The 23,240-nt window shown below is 38.9% G+C and overlaps 1 protein-coding gene across 1 annotated transcript in view; it reads right to left on the bottom strand.

Annotated features, from left to right (window-relative positions):
* LOC126236394 (arrestin domain-containing protein 17-like) overlaps window positions 1-23,240 on the bottom strand; it is a 180,266-nt gene that overhangs the window by 26,187 nt on the left and 130,839 nt on the right. Inside the window, exon 4 of the mRNA XM_049945678.1 lies at window positions 7,703-7,885. Within this exon, the coding sequence (XP_049801635.1) occupies window positions 7,703-7,885 (183 nt within the window). The remainder of the gene's footprint in view (window positions 1-7,702; window positions 7,886-23,240) is intronic.

The raw sequence follows: 23,240 nt of genomic DNA, 5'->3' as shown, positions 1-23,240 counted from the left end.
TGCTGGAGAGCTGCTGTTCTGTTTTCTGTCAGCTGCAGTTCTGCACCCACCAGACTTGCTCCTGGGTGTTCCATCTTCTGCATGGCATATTTGGAGTTCTATCTGGGTTGCCAGCCATTCTCCATGTGGTCCTCTCCCGCTCACTGCAATTTTCTGGAGCATCACCATTCCAGTTTCGGTCCGCTGTGGTTCTGAGTGTTCCATCTGTGGTCCGTGCCTATCAGATCCACTCCTGGATGTTCTGTCTTTGGTCCGGAGAGCCTGGCACTCTGTTTGGGATTCGTTTTCTATATCTATGCCTTCAGTTCTTCTGTTCATGGAGTGCTGCAGCTGTCCCCGTTGCTCCTTTAACAATTCCAGAGCAGGATCCTGGGCTCTGCTTAGCTGGTAACCCAGGCTGCAGTTCATGAGATTGTCAGTTACTTTTATCTCTATCAGTTCCCTTACAACACTGTCCCAAAAGCTGGGTGTCTGTGCTAGAATCTTGGTTTCATCATAATTCATGGCATGCTCTAGTTCTAGACAGTGTTCAGCAATGGTTGATTTCGTCACCTGTCTTAATCGGGTGTGCCTTCGATGTTCCTTGCACCTGATATCCACTGTTCTTGTCATCTGGCCAATGTAGGACATGCCACATTGACAAGGTATATTGTAAATGCCTGGTTCCCGTAACCCCAGCTCATCTTTAACATACCATCCCACCTGTCCCCCATTCTTGCTGGATGGACAGAAAATACACTTGATGTTGTGTCTATGGAGGATCCTACTGATTCTGGCAGAAATAGAACCAGCATAGGGCGTATACACTACCTCCTTTGCTTCATCTTGCTCTGCTTCTGGAGCCTGTGGTGTAGTGGCTGGTTGGAGTGCCATCTCAATTTGTTTGGTAGTATATCTATTTTTGCAGACACTGTTTTAAGATGCTCTATTTCCATTTGTAGACTCTCTTGGTCTGACAGGATATGTGCTTTATGGACCAATGTCTTAAGAACCCCGTTATTCTGCACAGGGTGGTGACAGCTGCTGGCCTGCAGATATAAATCAGTGGGTGTGGGTTTTCAATACACTCTGTGACCAATGGATCCATCTGCTTTCCTTTTAACTAGTAAATCCAGAAACGGCAGCCGGGCATTCTTCTCCAGTTCTATGGTAAACTTGAAATTTGTGTGGCAGAAGTTAAAATGTTCAAGCAACTCACTGAGTCTGTCCTTATCATGAAGCCAGATCACTAAGGTGTTGTCCACATTCATACTGCCCTTCTCTGTATATGTTCAATATCCCCTGCTAGTCCTATTTGATATGGGTCCCAAACACTTGAGCAATAGTCTAGGATGGGTCACACAAGTGATTTGTAAGCAATCTCTTTTGTAGACTGATTCCACCTCCCCAGTATTCTGCCAATAAACCTAAGTCTACCACCTGCTTTACCACATTCCATTTCACACCCCTACAAAGCATGTGGGTTTATATACTGTTGTCTCTAATGCCATATCCTCAAATCTCTCCATAAACATGTTGGCAACTACAGGAGACAGTGGGCTGCCCATAGCTACACCTACAGTTTGCTTGTAATATTGGTTCCCATACAGGAAATATGTGTACGCCTGAACAGGTCCAACAGAGCACTGTCAAATTATTCTGCAATCAGTTCTAGTGATTCTTTCAGTGGGACCCTAGTGAACAGAGATACCGCATCAAAACTAACCATGTGGTCTGAATCTATGATGTATAGTTGCTTGAGGCATTGCAGGAAGTCTCTGAGTTTTGGATGTGGTGAACACATTTCCCCAAATATGGAGAAAGCAGAGCTTTCAAATAGTTGGCTGTTGCATATGTAGGTGCCCCAATATTACTGACAATTGAGCATAGGAGCATGTCCTCCTTGTGCATTTTAGGCAAACCATTTAATCTAGGTGGTACTGGTGCTTTTTCCTGGAGTTGTCTGATTATCTTATCGGGCATCCCCATCTCCTTCAGAAGAGCCCTGGTCTTCTTGTCCACCTTGTCAGTGAGGTCACACTCCAAGGTTCTATATGCAGGGTCCCTCAGAAGTTGGCGTATTTTCTCATCGTAATCCACCCATTGCAGAATCACTGTAGAATTCCCTTTGTCTGGTGGCAGTACTACAATACTGTTGTCTTCCCGGAGCTCATTGAGTGCACGCCTCTCCTCAGTTGTGATGTTCGATTTTGGAGGCCTGGCATTGGTGAGAGCCCTGCAAGTCTCTTGGCGGACTTCCCCTGCCACATTAGGTGGAAGTGTGGCTGCAACTTGCTCTATTACACTGATGAAACCAGAGATGGGCACATTTCTAGCGGTTGTTGTGAAGTTGAGACCCTTGCTGAGTAACTTTAAGGTTGTGTTATCAAACTGTATGTCACTTAGGTTTGCCAGAGTGTGAATCTCCTCCATCTGCTGTGCTTTCTTGTTCATGCAGTCAAACTTTGCAGATTGGCAAGATGAAGCAGTCCTTCAGGCACACTCTGCTAAAGACCAGGAGGCATGGTCTACCCAGTTCCAGTATTCCTCTGTTAAGGAGGCTGTCAAGTACAGATGAAGATGTGACAGCTCCCTTGCTACAACATCTAAACTGTGGCTCATATCTCAGATCCTCTCTCTCACCAGTGCCATGCTTGCTCTGCATTTTACTTTGTTCACCACTCTGGAGTTGATGCGATGTTTAATTTTGGGAAATACTGGTACCACTTCTCCATCTCGACATCTCAGCAAAAAACTGAGAGAATTCGGCGTCCTCCCTTTCCTCTGTCGAAGCTTGTCCAGCTTCTTGAGATTCTGGTACATCTCCTCCCCATAGAGTCTTCTGATGTAACTCTTTGGGCTTTCCAGGTGATCTAATGACAACTTGGGTTGTCGGATGTTCTACTGGATATCAGCATCGTTCTCGCATGATATTTTGGTAATGTAACTTGGAACCTATATCAGGTGCTCCTCGAGTGGGCCTGGTCCAGTATTTATGTCTGTGGCCTTCCCTGCCCTGCCTTATGCTGGTTCTATTTCTGCCAGAATCAATAGCATCCTCCGTAAACACAACATCAACTGTGTTTTCTGTCTATCCAGCAAGATTGGGGGACAGGTGGGATGGTATGTTAAAGATGAGCTTTGTTACAGAAAACAGGCATTTACAATATGTCCTACATTGGCCAGACAACAAGAACAGTGGTTATCAGGTGCAAGGAACATCAAAGGCACACCTGATTAAGACAGGTGACTAAATCAGCCATTGCTGAACACTGTCTAGCAATAGATCATGCCATGAATTATGATGAAACAAAAATTCTAGCACAGACACCGAGATTTTGGGGCAGTGTTATAAGGGAATCGATAGAGATACAAGTAACTGATAATCTCATGAACTGTGACATGGGTTACCAGCTAAGCAGAGCCTGGGATCCTGCTCTGGAATTGTTAAAGGAGCAACGGGGACAGCTGCAGCACTCCATGAATAGAAGAACTGAAGGTGTGGATATACAATATGATCCTCAGACAGAGTGTCAGGCTCTCCAGACCAAAGATGGAATGTCCGGGAGGTGGTCTGAGGGGCATGGACCACAGAGAGAATACCCAGAACCACAGCAGACCAAAAACGGAATGGCAACACTCCAGAAGATCACAGTGAGCGAGAGAGGACCACATGGAGATCGCCTGGAAACACAGACAGAACTCCAAATGCACCAAGCAGATGATGGAACACAAGGGAGTGGGTCTGGTGGCCGCAGACAGAACTGCAGCGGACAGAAAACAGAACAGCAGCGCTCCAGCAGGTTGCAGTGAGCGGGCGCAGACCGCAGAGGGAACACCGGCAACTGCTGATGGAGGGGGAAGGCCACAGACATAAATACTGGACCAGGTCCACTCAAGGAGCAGTCTCAGGTCCCACCTGATGAAGGACACACACTGTGTTACCGAAATATTGTGCAAGAACAACACTGATATCCGGCAGAACACCCGAGAACCCAAGATGTCATTAGATCTCTGGGAAAGCCTGAAGAGTTACATTAACTGGTTTGCTGCTACAGATATGCTGAGTAAGGTGTCATTACAGCCTAAGCCCACTACCTACACCACGACATTTCCATTGGTGACAACTTAATGCCTGCTGTATTACCTGTGCTTGTCTCCTGGCCATGTGCTGAACATTTGTCATAGCTTGTGAGGTACACACTGTAGAATCCGTATGCCCACACTCTGTAATTTATCTGTGCTCTTGGTGCATGCTAACACAATAATTCATTCAAAGGCAGTTTACAAAGGAAATGAATTCCTAATTGGAAAAAACTTCTGTTGCATCTGTTTTAAATACAAATTCTTTCCTCTCTGTCAGAATAATTTCATCACATCATGAAGAGAACAAGCTGCATGATTTTGTATTAACTGGTATTATGTATGCTGTGTATTTACTTTATGCTTTGAACAGATATTTTGGCATATGAAGACTCAGGTCCATCTGTTGCTAGCACACTGTTTCATCTGGAGAGATGGTTCAAACTCGAAACCTTTAAGTTTTTTATATCCTTTTACAATGTGCAGTATGTTGTTTCAGCCCTTTTATATGTCCATACAGTATGTTGTTTCAGCCCTTTTATATGTCCCTAGACAACATGGAGATGCAATAATCATGATACCCAAATATAATCATCTCTGTTAAGTGGTAATAATTTTAGTGTATCATTAGCAGATAGATATGTACAGTTTTTGTTTTACTATTGCAATGTATGCTGTGTAATTACCTCATGCACAAATACAGTGTAGCATCATCTGAAACAGCAAGCCTGGAGACACACAGCAAAGTGAGGAAACTTAATTGCTTGAATACTTTTTACAATACTTCGTATGTCTTTCATCCTTCCTTATGTCCTTACATTGTACCCTAGTACAATTGTTTCTGCTGTGTTGCAATAAATTCATCAGATCATAAAGTAATGAATATGTGTAGTTTCAGTTTAACTGGCCCTCTGTATTTATTTCATGTAAGGTATAGATACTGTAGCAACTGAAATGCCATGTCTGTTTGTTGCAAGCATATTCTATTATCTGTAGAGGGATTTCAACCTCAGGGACTTGAAGCATTTGAATACTTGTTTCAATGTGAACTATATATTTTCAGTTTTGCTCTATGTCCCTGTGTTAATTTCAGCACCAAGTAACATCCAAATGCAGTTGCCTACATTACATGGTAATAATTTGGGCATGTTATAAGTAGATGTACATGTATGAGTTTCGTTTTACTATCACAATGTATGCTGTGAAATATCATTAGGTACAGAATATATATAGTAGCATCTGAAACACATGTCTGTTTGAAACTTCCTGGCAGATTAAAACTGTGTGCCCGAGTTCAAGTCTCGGTAAAGCTGTGAGTACCGGGTGTGAGTCGTGCTTCGGTAGCTCAGTTGGTAGAGCACTTGCCCGCGAAAGGCAAAGGTCCCGAGTTCGAGTCTCGGTCGGGCACACAGTTTTAATCTGCCAGGAAGTTTCATATCAGCGCACACACCGCTGCAGAGTGAAAATCTCATTCTGGAAACATGTCTGTTTGTCTACCAGTGAATATTTTTTATACTCATTGTATCTATTTCCCATCCTTCTTTTTGATCCAGGCTTTGGTCTGACACTGACAAAATTAAAAATAGGGTTTTGTATTCTCTCTCTCTCTCTCTCTCTTTTAATAATTTTTTTAGAAGTGTCAAATAATTTCAATTATCAATTTTAGTTCCCACTAATTAGTAATGTTCCTTTGTGTGACAAATCTTGAAACAAGGTACAACATGTAATGGTCTGTCAGAAGTTTTGCATTAGTGTACAGTTCCTGGTGCACTTTCTGTTTTGTGGAAACCATACATCTGCAGATTAGCAAATTTTTCTTTTAATGTACACTCACAGTAACATCAAGGAAATGCATATCTGTAAACATAGAGGATTCTTGCCATTTGATCGTTTTCTCTGTCAGATTTTCTCCAATCCATTACATATTTTTCTACAGTTTCTACAAGTGCCATTTTTCGCCCAGTAACCAAACTGAGGAGAGCATGAGCATTTAAAATGCAGTAATCCAGAATGTGAAAAAATATTTCTTATACCATTTCCCAGTGTTACGCACCAATTTTACTGAGCTCAGTAGCATGTCGAAAATGTAAACTGCACTCAAACTTCAGTTTCAATTTGCAAAACATTGGGGTTTATTGCTTTTCTTGCCAGTATTTCCATCGCCCTTCTCCATTTCAACCTTTTGTGTTGTGTTATATGTGGTCAAACATCTGGGCTTCTGTTTTGTCACACTAATTGATAGCAATCCTTTCATCTGTAAAACTTCAATTCAGTTTCTCCTTGTTTCAGTTATCTCTGCACATTACACCTCTCATTATGAACAGCACCACATGATCCTTCAGTGGTTGTGAAGACAGGAATAGGTCTGGAGTGAAATACCATTATATGTCCCTGTTACGAATAAGCTCTCATCAGTGTTCCCACTACATCCCTACTTTTCTCAACTGTGGAATGCAATTCCTGTTGTTGTGCCAGAATATACAATGAATTTCAAAATGTACCTAGTCTGACTGACACAGCACCAATGTTTTTATTCTGAATTTATTTAATTTGGATGGAATATACTGTTTAAAAGATAATTGTCCTTGTACAAAAGAGACTTTTATAAATGCAAAGTTTCTGATGTGGACTATATATGTCGAAAACATCAAACAAACTATATCAACACAATTTCTAATTTTAAGCAAACTGTTGCCTCCATCTACTGCACAGTTGTCACTAATCAATAGCATTTTCAAGAGAAAAATAAAACTGTCCTGGGGCACAAATTTGCTGAAAACTGGAATGTTAAAAGTAAGTCAACAGACCAAAAAAATCACTTATTTTCAACTTTTTTCTTGAGCCATTAGAGGACAAATAGCAAAAAAACAATAAAATTTCTCAAAGCCAGTATAATTTCCCCTTGACCACTGAGAATGCACACTTTCAAGAGTATTTGCCATGGTGCATACGTAAAAGTGATTCATTTCATCAACTATAAAATAAAACATGTCTCCTGATGGGAATATCATAGCAAAAGGCAGAATGCGTGAGTCATTAATCAATTAACATTGGTTCTCTGAAGTCAAATTATCAAACATATGCTTTAATAGTTAGAAATCCTATCAAAACTGTCACTGTGGCGTGCTCTTTTTCAGAGGGTTTTGCTATCATTTTGTGATTCTTTGCACCCTGAATATCTCCCAATTTCAGCTATTATAGAAGCATCAAATTGGTGTGATGTACCAGCTGATGTAAAGGGCTCAGGACTATTTTTGAGATTCCATTGAGGACTAACCACTGTTATGGACATCAAAGAATTCGCACTCACTGTCACTCCTCATGAGTATCTGTGTTTGTGGAACTACGGTGATGTGAAATTTCTCTAGTACAATAGAAGACTACAAAGTTAATATTGACAAAAGCATGCAAAGTGAAGTTGAAATCTGCAGTGACAGATCACATCGGCAAATGTGAAAATGTTACAGACCTGAATTGTGTGAGATGATGCAGAGATGTTTAGTTTTTGGTCCACTTTCTTTGTTTGGTTTTTATTCTTTGTTTATTTTATGAAATTTTGTGAGCTATATTCTTTTGCTCACATTAAAATTATTCAAAACTGAAATTTGCTGATTGGAAACAAGTTGTTATTGTATAATACCTTCTTTAGAGAACATGTAACAGCACTTATTGTTTCTTCAGTTGCATTATCAACCTCTACTGTCACAGGTATTTCTTGTCCAGAGACAAATCCTGTAGCTGGAACTTTAGCAACTAATGTTAAAGGGCCAGATCTGCACCAGCAGCAGCACAGAGTTTTCTCAGTGACTTGAGATACAGGTTCCTGAAACATTATGGCACAAAATGTAGTATTCTGTGGACAAAAAATAGAAGCCACTGAATATGCTAATCTACATTTGTAATAGCTGCTGTTATATGAAATTTAACATTGTAAAAAACATGCAAAAGAGTTTTGATCCATATGGGCAAGTCATAGCTTGCTTCTACAGAAATTTAAATTGTACTTTTTTGCAGAAGCTCAAGCTCTTCCTTGCCTTTTTTCTGTATCTGTTTATTAACTAGTGATACTGTATGAAAAAATGGTGAGCCTTTTTCCAGTACAGATGACCATGGAAAAATGTTTCATGGATGTGCCTCCCACAACTGGATAACACATCCATACAGCTTTGTCATATTAAAATGAAGTTTAGTGTTTCTGAAGGTAATGACACCTTAAATGATGCTCTCTGCTTAGCTAGATATCATTCATTGGCCACTAAAGGCAATATTGCAGGAGTATAGGGACTAATGCAGCCAGAGTAATGTGACTGTCACACCACCAGACAGAATATTTTATGCCTTTTTGTACCAGCAAATCCCAGCACCATTCAAGGTTGCAATAAACAAGTTTAGTTTACTGTGGAAGCAACACATCTAGTGTGACAAAAAGATGGAACATCATGTCACTGTACAGACCCTTGTTTAAAATCCCTCATGTGGTGCACCAGACAATTTGAGTATGCCTCTTTGATGCAATGAAACTAGATTTCATTGTTATAATGCTCTGACCATATTGCAAAACAAGTGGGTGTTCAAAGACAAAGATGCATCTATTGCCTACAAAATTATTTAAAATCATCTACGCAAAATATGCTTTTATAAAAATAACATTTCAGTGTATTAGCCGTAGTATGGTTGCAAAACATTGGACGCCTTTGATATAGCACTGGTATTACTCTATATGCACTTGTGTTACTATATGTGACTCTCAAAAATAAAGACCTGAGTATAAGGAGGGAACCTTGCCATGGTTAAAATACTTCTGTAGCCACAGGACAGTAACTATGCTCTGCTTTTAGAAGGTGAACATTAAAGAAAATGTGATTGGTTGAGGGTTTCTAGAGAATGAAGGCATACAGTTATTGGGCTGGAAATTATTTGGCGCAAAAATGAAATATATAAGGCTTTATTTCATACTTTTTCCATGACCATTTGTATTGATATTTAAACTTTATATTAACTATTATTAAGACCTCATACAAAAAATACACACATCTATTTGCATGGATTACAAACAAGAAATGCCTCCTCCCTCACCTCCATCACACACACACACACACACACACACACACACACACACAGAGAGAGAGAGAGAGAGAGAGAGAGAGAGAGAACATTTATGGAAAAGCTCATCTGCATTATTATCTAAATTCTCCTCCCCAACCATCCCTGCAGGAAAGGTACATGTCCAAACAAATGCAGCCAAATTATTATGTAAATACTTTAAAAGTAAAGGAGACCACTCACCAAATAGCAGAAGCATTGAGTCACTGATAGGTGCACACAAAAGAGACAGAGAGCTTACTAGTTTGTCAGTCTAGAGCACAAATACATACACATATGTATATGGTCAAATCAAATCCTTGCTATAATACTATTAATATTTGCAGTTATCATTGCTCAGCTGCCTATTTCATTTGTGTTTATCCTATAGATAAGAACCATTCTGTCTTCAGCAACTGAATGTTTATTTTGTTTTTAACTAAACGTATTTTGCCCATTCATACTAGGCATCATCAGTGATCTATAATATAATGAATATTATTTAATGATTATTGATTGTAGATAATTTAAATGTGCTCCCAGGTGATGCAACAGATCTCATGACAAAATACAGGGGTCCAGAAAAACATGAAAATATCCCAACTACAACATATTACCATGCCTAATACATGCTGGCACTCAAAACAGCTTCCAGTTATCTCAGAATGGATAAATACAGGCCCTGTATGGTTTTCATTGGAACCTTATACCAGTGTTCTTGCAAAATAGTGGCAAGTTCAGATAATGATGATGGATGTGAATAGTGATCATACATCCTTTCCTATGAAGCAGGCCACAAAGGTTCAGTAATACTGAGACTGGTGACTGTAGTGGCCAGGGAGATGTGACAATTCATCCTCATGCTCATAAAATCATCCTTATGCTCATAAAACCAGTCCTGGGTGATACAAGGGGGCCTGTCATCTTGGAACAAACTATCAGCATGGGGAACAAACATTGTACCATGAGATGGACTTGATTAGCCAAAATGATCACATAATCCTTGGAAGTGATGTGATCTTACAGATCATCATTGAAGCCCCACCATGTTTCACTTTCAGCAGGAAGCAGTCTGCATCATACGCTTGGGACAGCATATGCTAGATGTAAACTCAGCCAGAGGTTGTAAACAGTGTGAAAGAAGACTCTCCTGACCAAATGACTTACTTCCACTGATCCATAAACAAAACATATATTTTCACATAATTTCAGGGCCTGTAGTCACAACAGCATATACCAAACACATCACATATTAGAGCTGAAATGGCCTATATATAGCCCACAGTAAACAATTCAAATCTTAATCTCACCAGTTCTTGTATTACGCAATTTCAAACAAGAAACAATGGCATCAGAAATAGATATAAATGTTCATACACTAAATGATGTGCTATATGTAACATTCCTTTGTACATCAGCATTAAAATAAGTCATTGTCATTGTGTTGACATGAAGCTTAGGGTGCTGGCTTATTTTGCAGCCTTTTACTTTCTTTTTGTTTGTGGAATTATTTTGTGGAAGAACGTACCAAAATAAAGTATTCTTGCTGCAAAAATGAACAATAAAAACAAAATATATGTAAGATGATGACATGTCTTGCAGAGATCTCTAAAAATGCCTTTGTAATCTTATATTCACTTAACAGTGTACTCTTATTTGCTATTTATTGATAATAAGAAAAACCATGTTTGAATGATCTATGATTCATTCATAATTAATTTTCTCATTCACATTACTCTTTTTTCTATAACATTCTACGAGATTACAGACTACAACAAAAGAAAGCGAAAATTTTACTTAATGGTCCTTAATTTATGAGCAATAAAAACTGAATTGCTGAGTGTTAATAACAGGAAAAAGAAAAACAGTACCTAGACTACACAAATCTTTATTTATTTCTTGTTCATGATTTCAAAAAGCATCACATTTCCTGTACAAACTTCTTATGAAACCACTATACAAAGATTACACAGCCTGCTGAGATCTTCATAATTAAAACATAAATTGTACTTTCATTTGCCTCTCTTTCCTTTGTGGAATGTTATCCATTGCTGTAATCACATATGCTAAAATTTCTTGAGGTGGTGAACATTTGTCACATTGTACCAGCAGAAAATGATGACACGCCACATGCTGTGTAGTTAATGGGAACAACTTTCGTTCTAGAAAGCAAGTGTCTTTCACATTTCAATGGGAAGATGTTGAACTTCAAAAGCAACAAGTGCTCACTATACGTTTCAGTAAAGTGTACTTAGTTTTAAATTAAGTACATTACTAGATATTTATTTTATATGAAAAACAATGTTGAAAAATAGAAGAGTGTTCCACCAAATGACAGAGATTACAACAGCTGACTATTGTACCTACAATGTCTTATTTACTGACTATTGTACCTACAACAGCTTCTTTACTGACACCTATAGTGAAATCTTATGTGACACACTTAAGTTAAAAAAGCAGCTCACAAATTTTCAATGTGTAATTCATCATTCCCTGCATCAGAATATGCTAATATTATTGGTATAGTATTTCTTTGCAATTATGGATAGTCAGTTTATTTTATGTTGAAATTCTTAATGTATAGTTTGATCACAGGAATTAAAATTTGAGCTCAAATGTAAAATTCAGCGCAGACTGTAACACACCTCTTCCAAATTTATGCAATAACTTCCCCATGGTATGGATGATAGTTATTTTTTAACTACATAGACAAGATGTGCACACTGTACTAAATTATTATATTTGTACTTAGATGACTGTCTTGATTTTGGCTCTGTTGTCTCTTCTCAGAGGTATAACAATGGCTACAGGTCCTATTTGTATGAAGAAATTATACTATTTTTGGGACTGTAAACTTTGAGGATACACTAACTACCATATAAAACCAGTTTCTTCTTTCTATATTTTGTATTCTTAATTACTTAGTTGACTGGTTCACAAAATATATGAGCTATAAAGTTCTGATCATTTGTTACATCTGCCTAAAAGATATCTGCTCCTCACAAAAGATTTCACAAGACTGCCTTTCACAACTGCTTTCTGCGATAACTCCAAACATTACTAACTTTCCACAACATCTAAAATGGAACTGCTTCTTACAATAAGTCAGACATGACTACTCTTATCAACTGGTTTTCCAACACCCCATCTTACAACTGCTCTTCCCACCAAGTGCAAGGGAGGTCAAAGATTACATATAAATTCAAAGAAATTAATTGTGTACAACTTTGATAAAAATCTTATTTAGCTCAACTGTTATATTTAACAAAACTCAGTGAAAATAAATTTACCTTTTTTCAAGTTAAAACTTCAAAATTATCTTAATAACATGAAATATAAAAAGGCAGGCATGAAATAATGTATTTTTGTAAACACAGGATTTATACAGAGGTCTTCACCTAGAAATGAAGGCAAAAAATTCACTGGTATTGTAGAATTAAAAATGTGTATCAAGCTTGATCACATCACAAGCTGATTTAAGAACACCCCTGAGACATGACCTAACATCTATTTTAGAGGTTATTAAACTGAAGAGACAAAAGTAATGGGATAGCATTATGCACGTACACAGATGGTGCACACAAGGTATAAAAGGGCAGTGCACTGACAGAGCTGTCATTTGTCTCAGGTGATTCATGTGAAAAGATTTCTGATGTGATTGTGCCCACATGACGGGAATTAACAGACTCTGAACGTGGAATGGTAGTTGGAACTAGATGCATGGGACATTCAATTTCAGAAATCATTAAAGAATTAAATGTTCTGAGATGCACAGTGTAAATAATGCGCCAAGAACATCAAATTTCAGGTGTTAAATCTCATAACAGAAAATGCAGTGCTAACAGACAAGCAATAAAGCATGAAATAATGGCAGAATACAATGTGGCACATATGACGAATGTATCCATTAGGACAGTGTGGCAAAATTTAGCATTAATGAGCTATGGCAGCAGACGACCGATGTGGGTACCTTTCCTAACAGCATACATCACATGCAGCACCTCTCCTGGGCTCATGACCAAATCAGACGGACCCTAGATGACTGGAAAATCGTGGCCTAGTCAGATTAGTTCTAATTTCAGTTGCTAAGAGCTGATGGCAGGGTTCATGTGTGGCACAGACCCCACAGAGCCTTGAACCCGTTATCAACAAGGCACTGCGCAAGGTGTTACTGGTGGGTCCATAATGATATGGGCTGTGTTTACATGGAATGGAGTGGGTCCTCTGGTCCAACTGAACTGATCAGTGACTATAAATGGTTATGTTTGGCTACTTGGAGATTATTTACAGCAAACAATGATGGAATTTTTATGGCTGACAATGTACCTTGTCACCATGCCACAACTGTCCATGATTGGTTTGAAGAAAACTCTAGACAATTCAAGCAAATGATCTGGCCACCCAGATTGCCTGACATGAATTCTATCAAACATTTATGGGACATAGTAGAGAGGTCAGTTCGTGCACAAAATTCTGCACCAGCAACATTTTTGCGATTATGGGCAGCTATAGAGGCAGCACAGCTCAATATTTCTGCAGGGCACTTCCAATGACTTGTTGAGTCCATGCCACATCTTGCTGTTGCACTGCGCTGGGTGAAAGGAGGTCCGACAAGATATTATGAGGTATCCATTACTTTTGTCACCTCAGTGTAATGATGCATGTGAATTCCACAAAAAGAATGTGACAATTAATTATAAGTTTAGAAGTTAATATGTCATGCAAATACCATTGTATTCTCAGAGAGTATTTTTCTAAGACACACCAAATGAAAAAAAGTTATTAAGTTAGGAAAAGCATCTTGTTACATTACATTATTTGTATTCTATGGGTCCTTAAGACATCCTGGAATGTTGAAAAAGTAATGATATACATTTATTTCTAACTTTACATCTCCATCCACACTTAACAAACCACTGTAAAGTGCATGGTGGAGGATACTTCGCATAGTACCAGTTATTAGGGCTTCTTCCCATTCCATTCACATTTGGAGCAAGTGATGAACGCCTGTTTAAATGCCTTTGCATACACGTTCAGTAATATAATCTTGTTCTTGCAGCCCTTATTGGAACAATTCATGAAGGATACTATTATATTCCTACATTTATCATTTAAAGCTGTTTCTTGAAACTCTTGGGATAGTTTGTGTCTATTTCCAAGTGGCTGCCAGTTCAGTTTCTTTAGCATCTGAGTGATGCTCTCCCACAGGTCAAACAAATCAGTAACCATTCATGCTGCCCTTCTCTGTGTATATTCAATATCTTCCAGTAGTCCTATTTCATACAGGTCCAGTATATCTCTGCAAAATGAAATGAAATGATCGTATGGCATTGTTGGCCGGGAGGCTGTAAGGTAACAGGGGATAAGATGGAACTCTTTCAAGTAATTTAAAATTTAAAGCACAGCAGCAGAGATAATATGCTGGGCAAAATAGACCGGAAAATACTTATTTGTGTTTTGATGGACGTTGTAGTTCCATTGGATAGTGTTTTGGTTTTCTTTTAATTGCAACGAATTATATAAGTGTGGTGATAATTTGTAAAATTATATAATGTATTTAGATTTAAGTATTTAAATATTATAAAATATTGTAAACGAATTGTGGCCAAGTTTAGCAATTATTTTGACTACTGTGGTGTCATGTGACCCGACTCAGGACTGTGGATGTGAGCGGGAAAATCGGGGTCTTTTGTCGTTGGCCGTTGTGGTGGTGAGTTGGGAGCGGCAAAGTGCCACGAGTGCAAGCATGGACGGCAGGGTATGCGAAGGAACAAAGTGAAAGTGTGTGGGTGTGAGACAAACAGTGTACGAATTGCACCTATTATTATTTGTGAACTTAAAAATGCATGGCCACAACGTTAAAGTGTTTCTTTTGAATAAATAAGTTTCAATCTGAACGTGTATAGTTCAATTCACTGCTCTTCAAAAGCCAGCCAATATCAGACTCAATAATAGGGGCGCAAATGCAATCGTTTACTACCAACCCCCTTTACAGATGAGCCACGTGAAAAAATAGTAAACAAGCCTGAGTTCAGTTGCAATTGGGGGCTCGTCCGGGATAGGACTTTCTTCCATATTCCATAGTATTTCGGAATCGAATGTCCTTCTGATGTTAGGCTTTTGAACAGTCAGTGTGGGGGCTCTGAGCTAAATCGGTGCATTAGCAGTACCGGAGTGTTTGTGCTGGACAAGATACGCGCTGCCCCGTGGTTACGCCGATATAAGGCCACCACGATTGTGAAGCAGTCAGTTACACAGTCTGATGAGTCGACCACGTGTTGCCACGGGTAAAACCACCACGCTTGCCGTATCCACGTGTTGCCGTGGGTAAAACAGTCGTCTGTGCCGCGATACGTGTCGCCGCGAGAAGAAACCGTCGTCCGTGCCACGTCCATGTGTTGCTACGGGTAAAGCAGTCGAAGCTGTATCCACGTGCTGCCGACGATCAACGCCGTTGTCCGTGCCACCAACCAACACGACTACATGCTGCCAGGGGCCTACGCAACGTGTTCTCACTCCTGATTGAGTTTGCTGTGTGTCCACGCCGCCGATTAAGATTCATTGCATAGCTGTGCTGCGGAGCTCACTGCAGACGTCGCATCACGCAAGGATTTAAAAGATAAGTACAGCCAGCAGCTACATTGCAAAATTGTGTCCTTTCATTAGCCATGGCCGATGAGACGCGTGAATCTCAAAGTGAAGGCGAATCAGTGGATGTTAGGAGTACCTGTAGTAGCCCTAGCATGCCAAAAGAAATAGGCTGGATACCAGGAAGTGACCTCAGCACATTTTTTGTAAAACTTACTAGTAAATTAGGAGAAATAGACTCGAAAATAGGGAATATAAAAACTGCAATAGTTGGAGAAATGGATTCGAAAATAGGGGATATGGAATTAAGGCTTAGTGATAAAATGAAGACAGTGAGTGAAAAATTTGATCAGCTAGATCTCAAATTCACTCAAATTACAGACAAAGTTGAAAACACAGTTAAAATTGTTGAGGGAATTATTGAGAGAGTTGATGAGGTTGAAAGAGGCCTAGTAGCCAAGGTGGACACTGTGCAAAGTAATCTTGTGGGGCAGATTCAGGTACAGGAACAGAAATGCACATTATTTCAAAGACAAACAGAGGCAGACATTGAATCCATTAAGATAGGAGTGCTGGATTGCCATAAGGGAATTACTGACAATAAGAAGGAATTACAAGGGGAAATAAATGTCCTGAGGGAAACAGTTAATACTGTGGCAGCAGGGAATGGAAATTTATTGTTGGGATATCCTCTGGGGCATGGATTTCAGTCAAAACCTTTTAATGGGGAGAATAAATACCATGCAGTTGACTTTCTAGCTGCGTGTAAGGATAACTTTGTGACAGGGATGAGTGAGCAGGCAAAAATTAAATATGTTAAGAGGCAGTTGGAAGGGGGAGCTCAAACATGGGCAAACCAAAATGATGATAAATTTTGTGATTTTAAAACCTTCGAAAACCTGTTCTTGAACAAATACTGGGGCCAAGCAAAACAATTAAGATTGCAAAACGATTTTTTGAATGGATCCAGTTACAAGAGTGGAAAGGAAAGTATGAGAGAGTTCTGTGTTATAGAACTGAATAAATTAAATCATCTGGATAGGCCACTGGGTGTATTAACAGAAATATCTACACTAAAGAGAAGATTACCAGAGCATTTGCAATGGGATTTGATTCACAGTACAACAGATTCAGTGGAAGAATTTCTTAATTTTGTGGATAATATGGACAGGGCATTGTGTTACAGACCTAAATACATGGAACATAGGGAGAGTGGAAGGTATCATGAAAGGGGAAACAGTATTAATTATGAATACAGTAATAACCATAACAGGTGGAGAGAAGATAGAAGTGATCAGAATAATCAGGATAGAGATTGGAGAAGCAAGCCACAAAGGTATAACAGAAATTTTGGAGGGAGAAGAGACAATTTTGATCAGATGAGGAGTGATAGAGAAGGTATGAGAGTAGGAATGCCAGATGCAAATGGAAAGGGTAGGCAATCAAAAAACTAATTGATGCCTCACTTAAGGTCCGCAGGGGGGCTGGTAATTATGTGAACAGGGCCAGACAAGGACATGATGGGATGAGTAATAAAGTCAGCAAGGAAAATAGGGAAATTGGGATATGTCATATGGATGCTGTCTTAGGAAATGAAAATCTATGGGGGGGGGTTAACAATTATAGAAATACAGATAAAAGGTATAAGAGGAAAAAAGGGAACAAGGCTAATATCAGCAATGAACAGTGTGAGTTTTACATTGATGACATGTTTAAAAGGGAAGAGAAATTACAAGCAGAGGAGGACAATATTGGTTTGTGTGCAGCAAAATTCATTGAAAGATCAGAGACAGAGGTAGTTTCATCAAAAGGGGGAACAGAAGTGGATATGGAATTAAGGGGCAATGTTCACAGTAATAATGGGTGTGATGAATGGGTAGAGATGTCTATTGGAAATAGTATGGAGAATTGTGGAAAAGGTGAGGAGAGGGTTATTCAGTGTGATGTAAAGGCTAATATGAGTGGTGTATTTGACAATGTGGAAAATGCTGGTAAATTACCTACTGATAAGGTTACTGTGCTTGTGGGTGCAGGTGTTAACTGTGGTAGTGATAATGACTTCAGTGTGGATATGGAAATGCGTAATGATATGGAGAATGTTGCTGTAGGTTGCCCAGAAGATAAAATTGAAACCTATGTTTTCTTAACTGATGATGCAAGCCTCAAAGATGTTAATTGTGGATGGTTAGGAAAGGAGGAGGCTGATTATGATTTGAGTGATTGGGTGTCCTATGCAAAATTACATAAAGCTTTGATGCCTGAAGAATGGGGTAAAATAAAATTTAAAATTGCCAGAAAATTGGAAGAATTAAGTGAAGAAGAGAATGTTAAGTTTGCTATTAAGGATCTATTCAAAGGGGATACTGATGTATCTTTTGGAGAAAGACCTAAAGATGTTTGCATTATGCAAGAGGAAAGCAGGAGTGAAGTAGAAAGAGATTTATTACAGGAATCAGGGCTGAACAGAGTAGAAATAGAGGTGATACAGCCAATAATTGATATCAGTGTGGGAGGAGTTACAGATATAGCATTATTAGACTCTGGCTCAAGTTTATCTGCAATCTCTGAATCTTTCTGGCAGCAAATTAAAGGTTTAGGATTAATAGAATTACCAGTTACAGGAGTCAAAATTAAGACAGCAACTGGGACATGTAGCAAGCCCATCAGCAGGGAAGTATTACTGGAATTTAATAGTAATGAGTATTGTTTTGATATTAGTTGCTTCGTGGTGAAGGGTTTGGCATTGAATGTAATCTTGGGTATGGACTTCTTGTACAAGTATGACTGTAGCATTTTTGTAAAGGACAGAGTTGTAGAATTTGATGCTGGTGGAAATAGACGAAGAATAAAATTTAAAGGGGAATTAAAAGGAGGTGAGACAATTACTCATTTACAAAGGATAGAAGAGGTAGGTGATGAGATGTGCACTGAACAGCAGATACATGACAAAGTAAATGAAATGGGACATTTAAATAAGGAACAAAAGGTGCAGCTTACAGGTTTATTGTGTAAGCATAAGCATGTGTTCTCTGACAGACCTGGAAAAGTCGTAGATTTCAGTTATGTTTTGAGGGTATGGCCACATGAAGTGATAAGGGCCAAACCTCAACCTATAGCAATAGCTAATAGAGAGGCTGTAAGGGCAAGGATACAGATGATGTTGAAGTGGGGCATACTGGAAATGGGGAGGAGTGAGTATTGTAATCCAATAGTAGTGGTGAAAAAGAGGGATGGTTCTATAAGAATAGTATTGGATGCAAGAAAGCTAAATAAAATAATAGTCAAAGAAAATGATCAGCCAGAGAACATGGATGAGCTGCTGCAAAAATTTTATAATGTTAAAATTCCGTCAAGTGTTGATTTGACTTCAGGGTTCTGGCAGGTGCAATTGGCTGAAGAGAGCAGAAAGTACACTGCTTTCTTATTTGAGGGCAGGACTTATATGTTTACAGTTGTGCCATTTGGTTTATCAATATCTGTAGCAGTTTTTGTAAGGGCTTTAAGTCATGTGTTGGGTGATGAACCAATGAGAAAATTGACAGTGTACGTAGATGACATTTTGATTACGAGTAGCAATTGGCAAGAGCACTGTCAGCTGTTGGAGGATGTATTCAAGGCTATATCTAAAGGGGGATGACCCTTAAGTTAAGTAAATGTGAATTTTTTCAAGCAACATTACTATTTCTCGGTCATCAGTTAACTCCTGATGGCATTCTGCCCAATAAAGAGAAAATCAAGGCTATTGTTGACTGCAAGGTGCCAATGAACAGGAAACAATTGAAATCATTTATAGGACTATGTTCATTCTATAGGAAGTACATAAGTGATTATAGCCTGAATTCACCTAACTTATGTAGACTATTAAAGAAAAGAGTAACCTGGTGCTGGACATCTGAGTGTGACCGGGAATTTAAAGCCATCAAGAATAACTTAAAAAACAGCAAAATTTTGTTCTATCCAGATTTGTCTTTGCCTTTCTGTATTGGGGCAGACAACTCAGATTATGGGATAGGAGCAGTGCTATTTCAGGAGAGGGTAGTAGATGGGAAGACTGAGCACAGGGCAATCGCCTTTGCAAGCAGAATGCTGTCCAAACATGAATTAATGTATGGTATCTCAGAGAAGGAACTTTTAGCCATAGTTTTTGGATTTCAGAAGTTCAGGATATATGTGGAAGGTAGAAAAGTGATTGTTTACACAGACCATAAGGCTCTGAGCTATTTGCAAGAATGTAAGCTGTTAAATAATAGACTCATGAGATGGGCCATGTTTTTGCAGCAGTTTAACTATGAGATAAGATATATTAAGGGCACAGACAACAATGTGGCTGATGCCTTATCAAGATTACCATTCATTGGAGAAGAACACGAAGCAAATGGAGACGAGAAAGAACTACATATATTGTATATGAAAGGAGTGGGTGGAGAGAAGGAAATCAGATCCATCTGTAAGGACATGAGGAGACTTCAGAATGGGGACCAAACCTTGAAGTTTATCAAAACAAACTTTGGAAGTAAAGAACATGAAAAAATAGCTAAATATTATAGAATTTATAAAGGTATTTTATTTAGACGAAGAAATTTGGACAAAGAGGAGTGGAAGGTATGTTTTCCAGATGAGCATGTGGAAAAACTAATAAATTACACCCACCTTAGCCATGGGCATTATGGGGCTCAAAAATGTTTGGAAATACTGCAGGACTATGTTAGTTTTAACAACATGGCCAGGAGAGTAAAGAGACGGTTGGCTTTATGTGACAAATGTCAAAAAGTGAACTATAATACTATTGCAGTACAAGGAGAGATGCAGAATATTGTTCCTAAAAGAAATGGTGAACTGCTGGCTATTGATTTATTTGGGAGGCTGCCAACAGGTCGAGGGGGTGTAAAGTATGTTCTTTTAGCTGTTGATGTATTCTCAAAGTTTGTAAGGCTGTATCCACTGAAAAAGGCCACGAGCCAGAATATAATTAACAAGCTAGAGAAAGATTACTTTGTGAATGTTATAAAACCAGAGAATGTTCTGTCTGATAATGGAGCACAATTTGTATCTAGTGTGTGGGGGAAGTTTATGCAAAGATCTGGGATGAAGCATATAAGGATTTCAGTGTATCACCCTGCAGGAAACCCTGCTGAGAGGTATATGAGGGAGCTGGGTAGGCTATGTAGGACATATTGCAGTAAAAAGCATAGTACTTGGGCAGAATATATAACTGTGTTTGAGGATCTTATGAACACAGTGAAGAGTTGTGCAACAGGATTCTCACCCTATGAGCTCATGAAAGATATCAAGCCTGACAATCTAATAACAGAACACATAGATTTTCCTCCATCTCAAGACTTGACAAGTCAAGAGAAGATGCAGGTGGCCAGACAGCAAATGTTAAAGAAAGCACATGAGAGACAGAGGAGACATGGAGAAAGGTATAAGACAACAAAGTTCAAGGAGGGAGATAAGGTGCTGGTGAGGAACAAGAAAAAATCCAGTGACATTGATGGCGAAATCAAAAAGTTATTTGAATTATACCATGGACCCTTTGAGATAACGGGTTGTCCACACCCTAATGCATATAAGTTGGTATATCCAGTGTCCAAAAAGCCATTTGGACTGAGAAATGTAATGGAGTTGAAAAAATATGTGTAAAAGAATAAAGGTTAAGGAAGTGAGATTCCCATGTACACTATTGTCGAGTTAAAAAAAAATTATTGGGGGCTATGTATACGTGTATTTATAATTGGAGTATTATTTGTGTTACTGTGTATGTTGCGATGGCATTGTTGGTGGTCAACAAACTTCATTACACTGTATATATTTGCAATAAGGGAATCTGTTGTCCAATGGATTTGCACAACTGGTGTGGGTGTGATAGAAGCCTTGTTGAAAGTCATACGGGAACTGAAACCTACTGTACATATAGTCTATTTCTGTATAAATATGTGGAGAATATAGGAGGGAGGAAATCTGCAAATAGTTTGTTAAAAAATAGTTGAGATTTTATTAAAATTTCTAATGTATCTGTGGCACCTGGAGTTGATACTGGTGCGTGGGGGTAGAAGTGTCAGAGGTCCTGATTTGGGAACATTTGAAGGGTGAAATAGAATATATTTAACTATGCCATGTTTGTGTTTGATTTGTGTGCATGTTTGTCATTTGTACAAACCTCAATAAGAACTGATCAGTGAAAACAGGATGTTCCAGGGAGGATTTGGATAGCCTGATTCCTGGGAAATGTGGGTCTGCATGTCTAGGCAAGATTTATGAGGATTTGATTAAATTTTGGTAGGAAGCACAGTGCTGTTGGCTGACAAGTTTGGAAAGACTGTATTCCAATGCATAAACCTGTGAACACAAGGATCTGGTTACAACTTCGTGCAACTTACAGAAACAACTGTGTAAAAAGTGGAAGTGTTAATGTGCAGTGAGTGGGCAACCTACATATAGACTAACATGGGCATTTATTTTGCCTGCCCAGTCAGACTCAATAGGATACTATCTAATTGTATATTTGAGTTGGATACATTGTTGGATTATGTATGTATGTTTCCTAATGACAGTACATACACTGATTAACTCAACACTATAACACTGTTCTACATGTTTTGGTGCCATTATAGTTATAATTAAAATGTTTAATATATAAAGTAATATGGGTTCACTCCATTTGGTGCTACTTCATGTTGCCGTTACAAAGGTAATGTCTCCATGAAGTGGGGGTATGTAAGGTAACAGGGGATAAGATGGAACTCTTTCAAGTAATTTAAAATTTAAACCACAGCAGCAGAGATAATATGCTGGGCAAAATAGACCGGAAAATACTTGTTTGTGTTTTGATGGACGTTGTAGTTCCATTGGATAGTGTTTTGGTTTTCTTTTAATTGCAACGAATTATATAAGTGTGGTGATAATTTGTAAAATTATATAATGTATTTAGATTTAAGTATTTAAATATTATAAAATATTGTAAACGAATTGTGGCCATGTTTAGCGATTATTTTGACTAGTGTGGTGTCATGTGACCCGACTCAGGACTGTGGATATGAGCGGGAAAATCGTGGTCTTTGGTCGTTGGCCGTTATGGTTGTGAGTTGGGAGCGGCAAAGTGCCGCGAGTGCAAGCATGGATGGCAGGGTATGCGAAGAAACAAAGTGAAAGTGTGTTGGTGTGAGACAAACAGTGTACGAATTGCACCGATTATTATTTGTGAACTTAAAAATGCATGGCCACAACGTTAAAGTGTTTCTTTTGAATAAATAAGTTTCAATCTGAACGTGTATAGTTCAATTCACTGCTCTTCAAAAGCCAGCCAATATCAGACTCAATAATAGGGGCGCAAATGCAACCGTTTACTACCAACCCCCTTTACAGATGAGCCACGTGAAAAAATAGGTAGAAAACAAGCCCGAGTTCAGTTGCAAGGCCCCTTGTGGGGAAGTTCGGCCACCGTATCGCAAGTCCTTTTTAGTTGACACCACTTCGGCGACTTGCACGTCAATGATGATGATCAACAC

Source organism: Schistocerca nitens, chromosome 2 (assembly GCF_023898315.1).
Source record: "Schistocerca nitens isolate TAMUIC-IGC-003100 chromosome 2, iqSchNite1.1, whole genome shotgun sequence".
In the NCBI taxonomy this organism is placed as follows: domain Eukaryota; kingdom Metazoa; phylum Arthropoda; class Insecta; order Orthoptera; family Acrididae; genus Schistocerca; species Schistocerca nitens.
The sequence above is the reverse complement of the archived record's forward strand: the minus strand, read 5'-3'. Positions and strand labels throughout refer to the sequence as shown.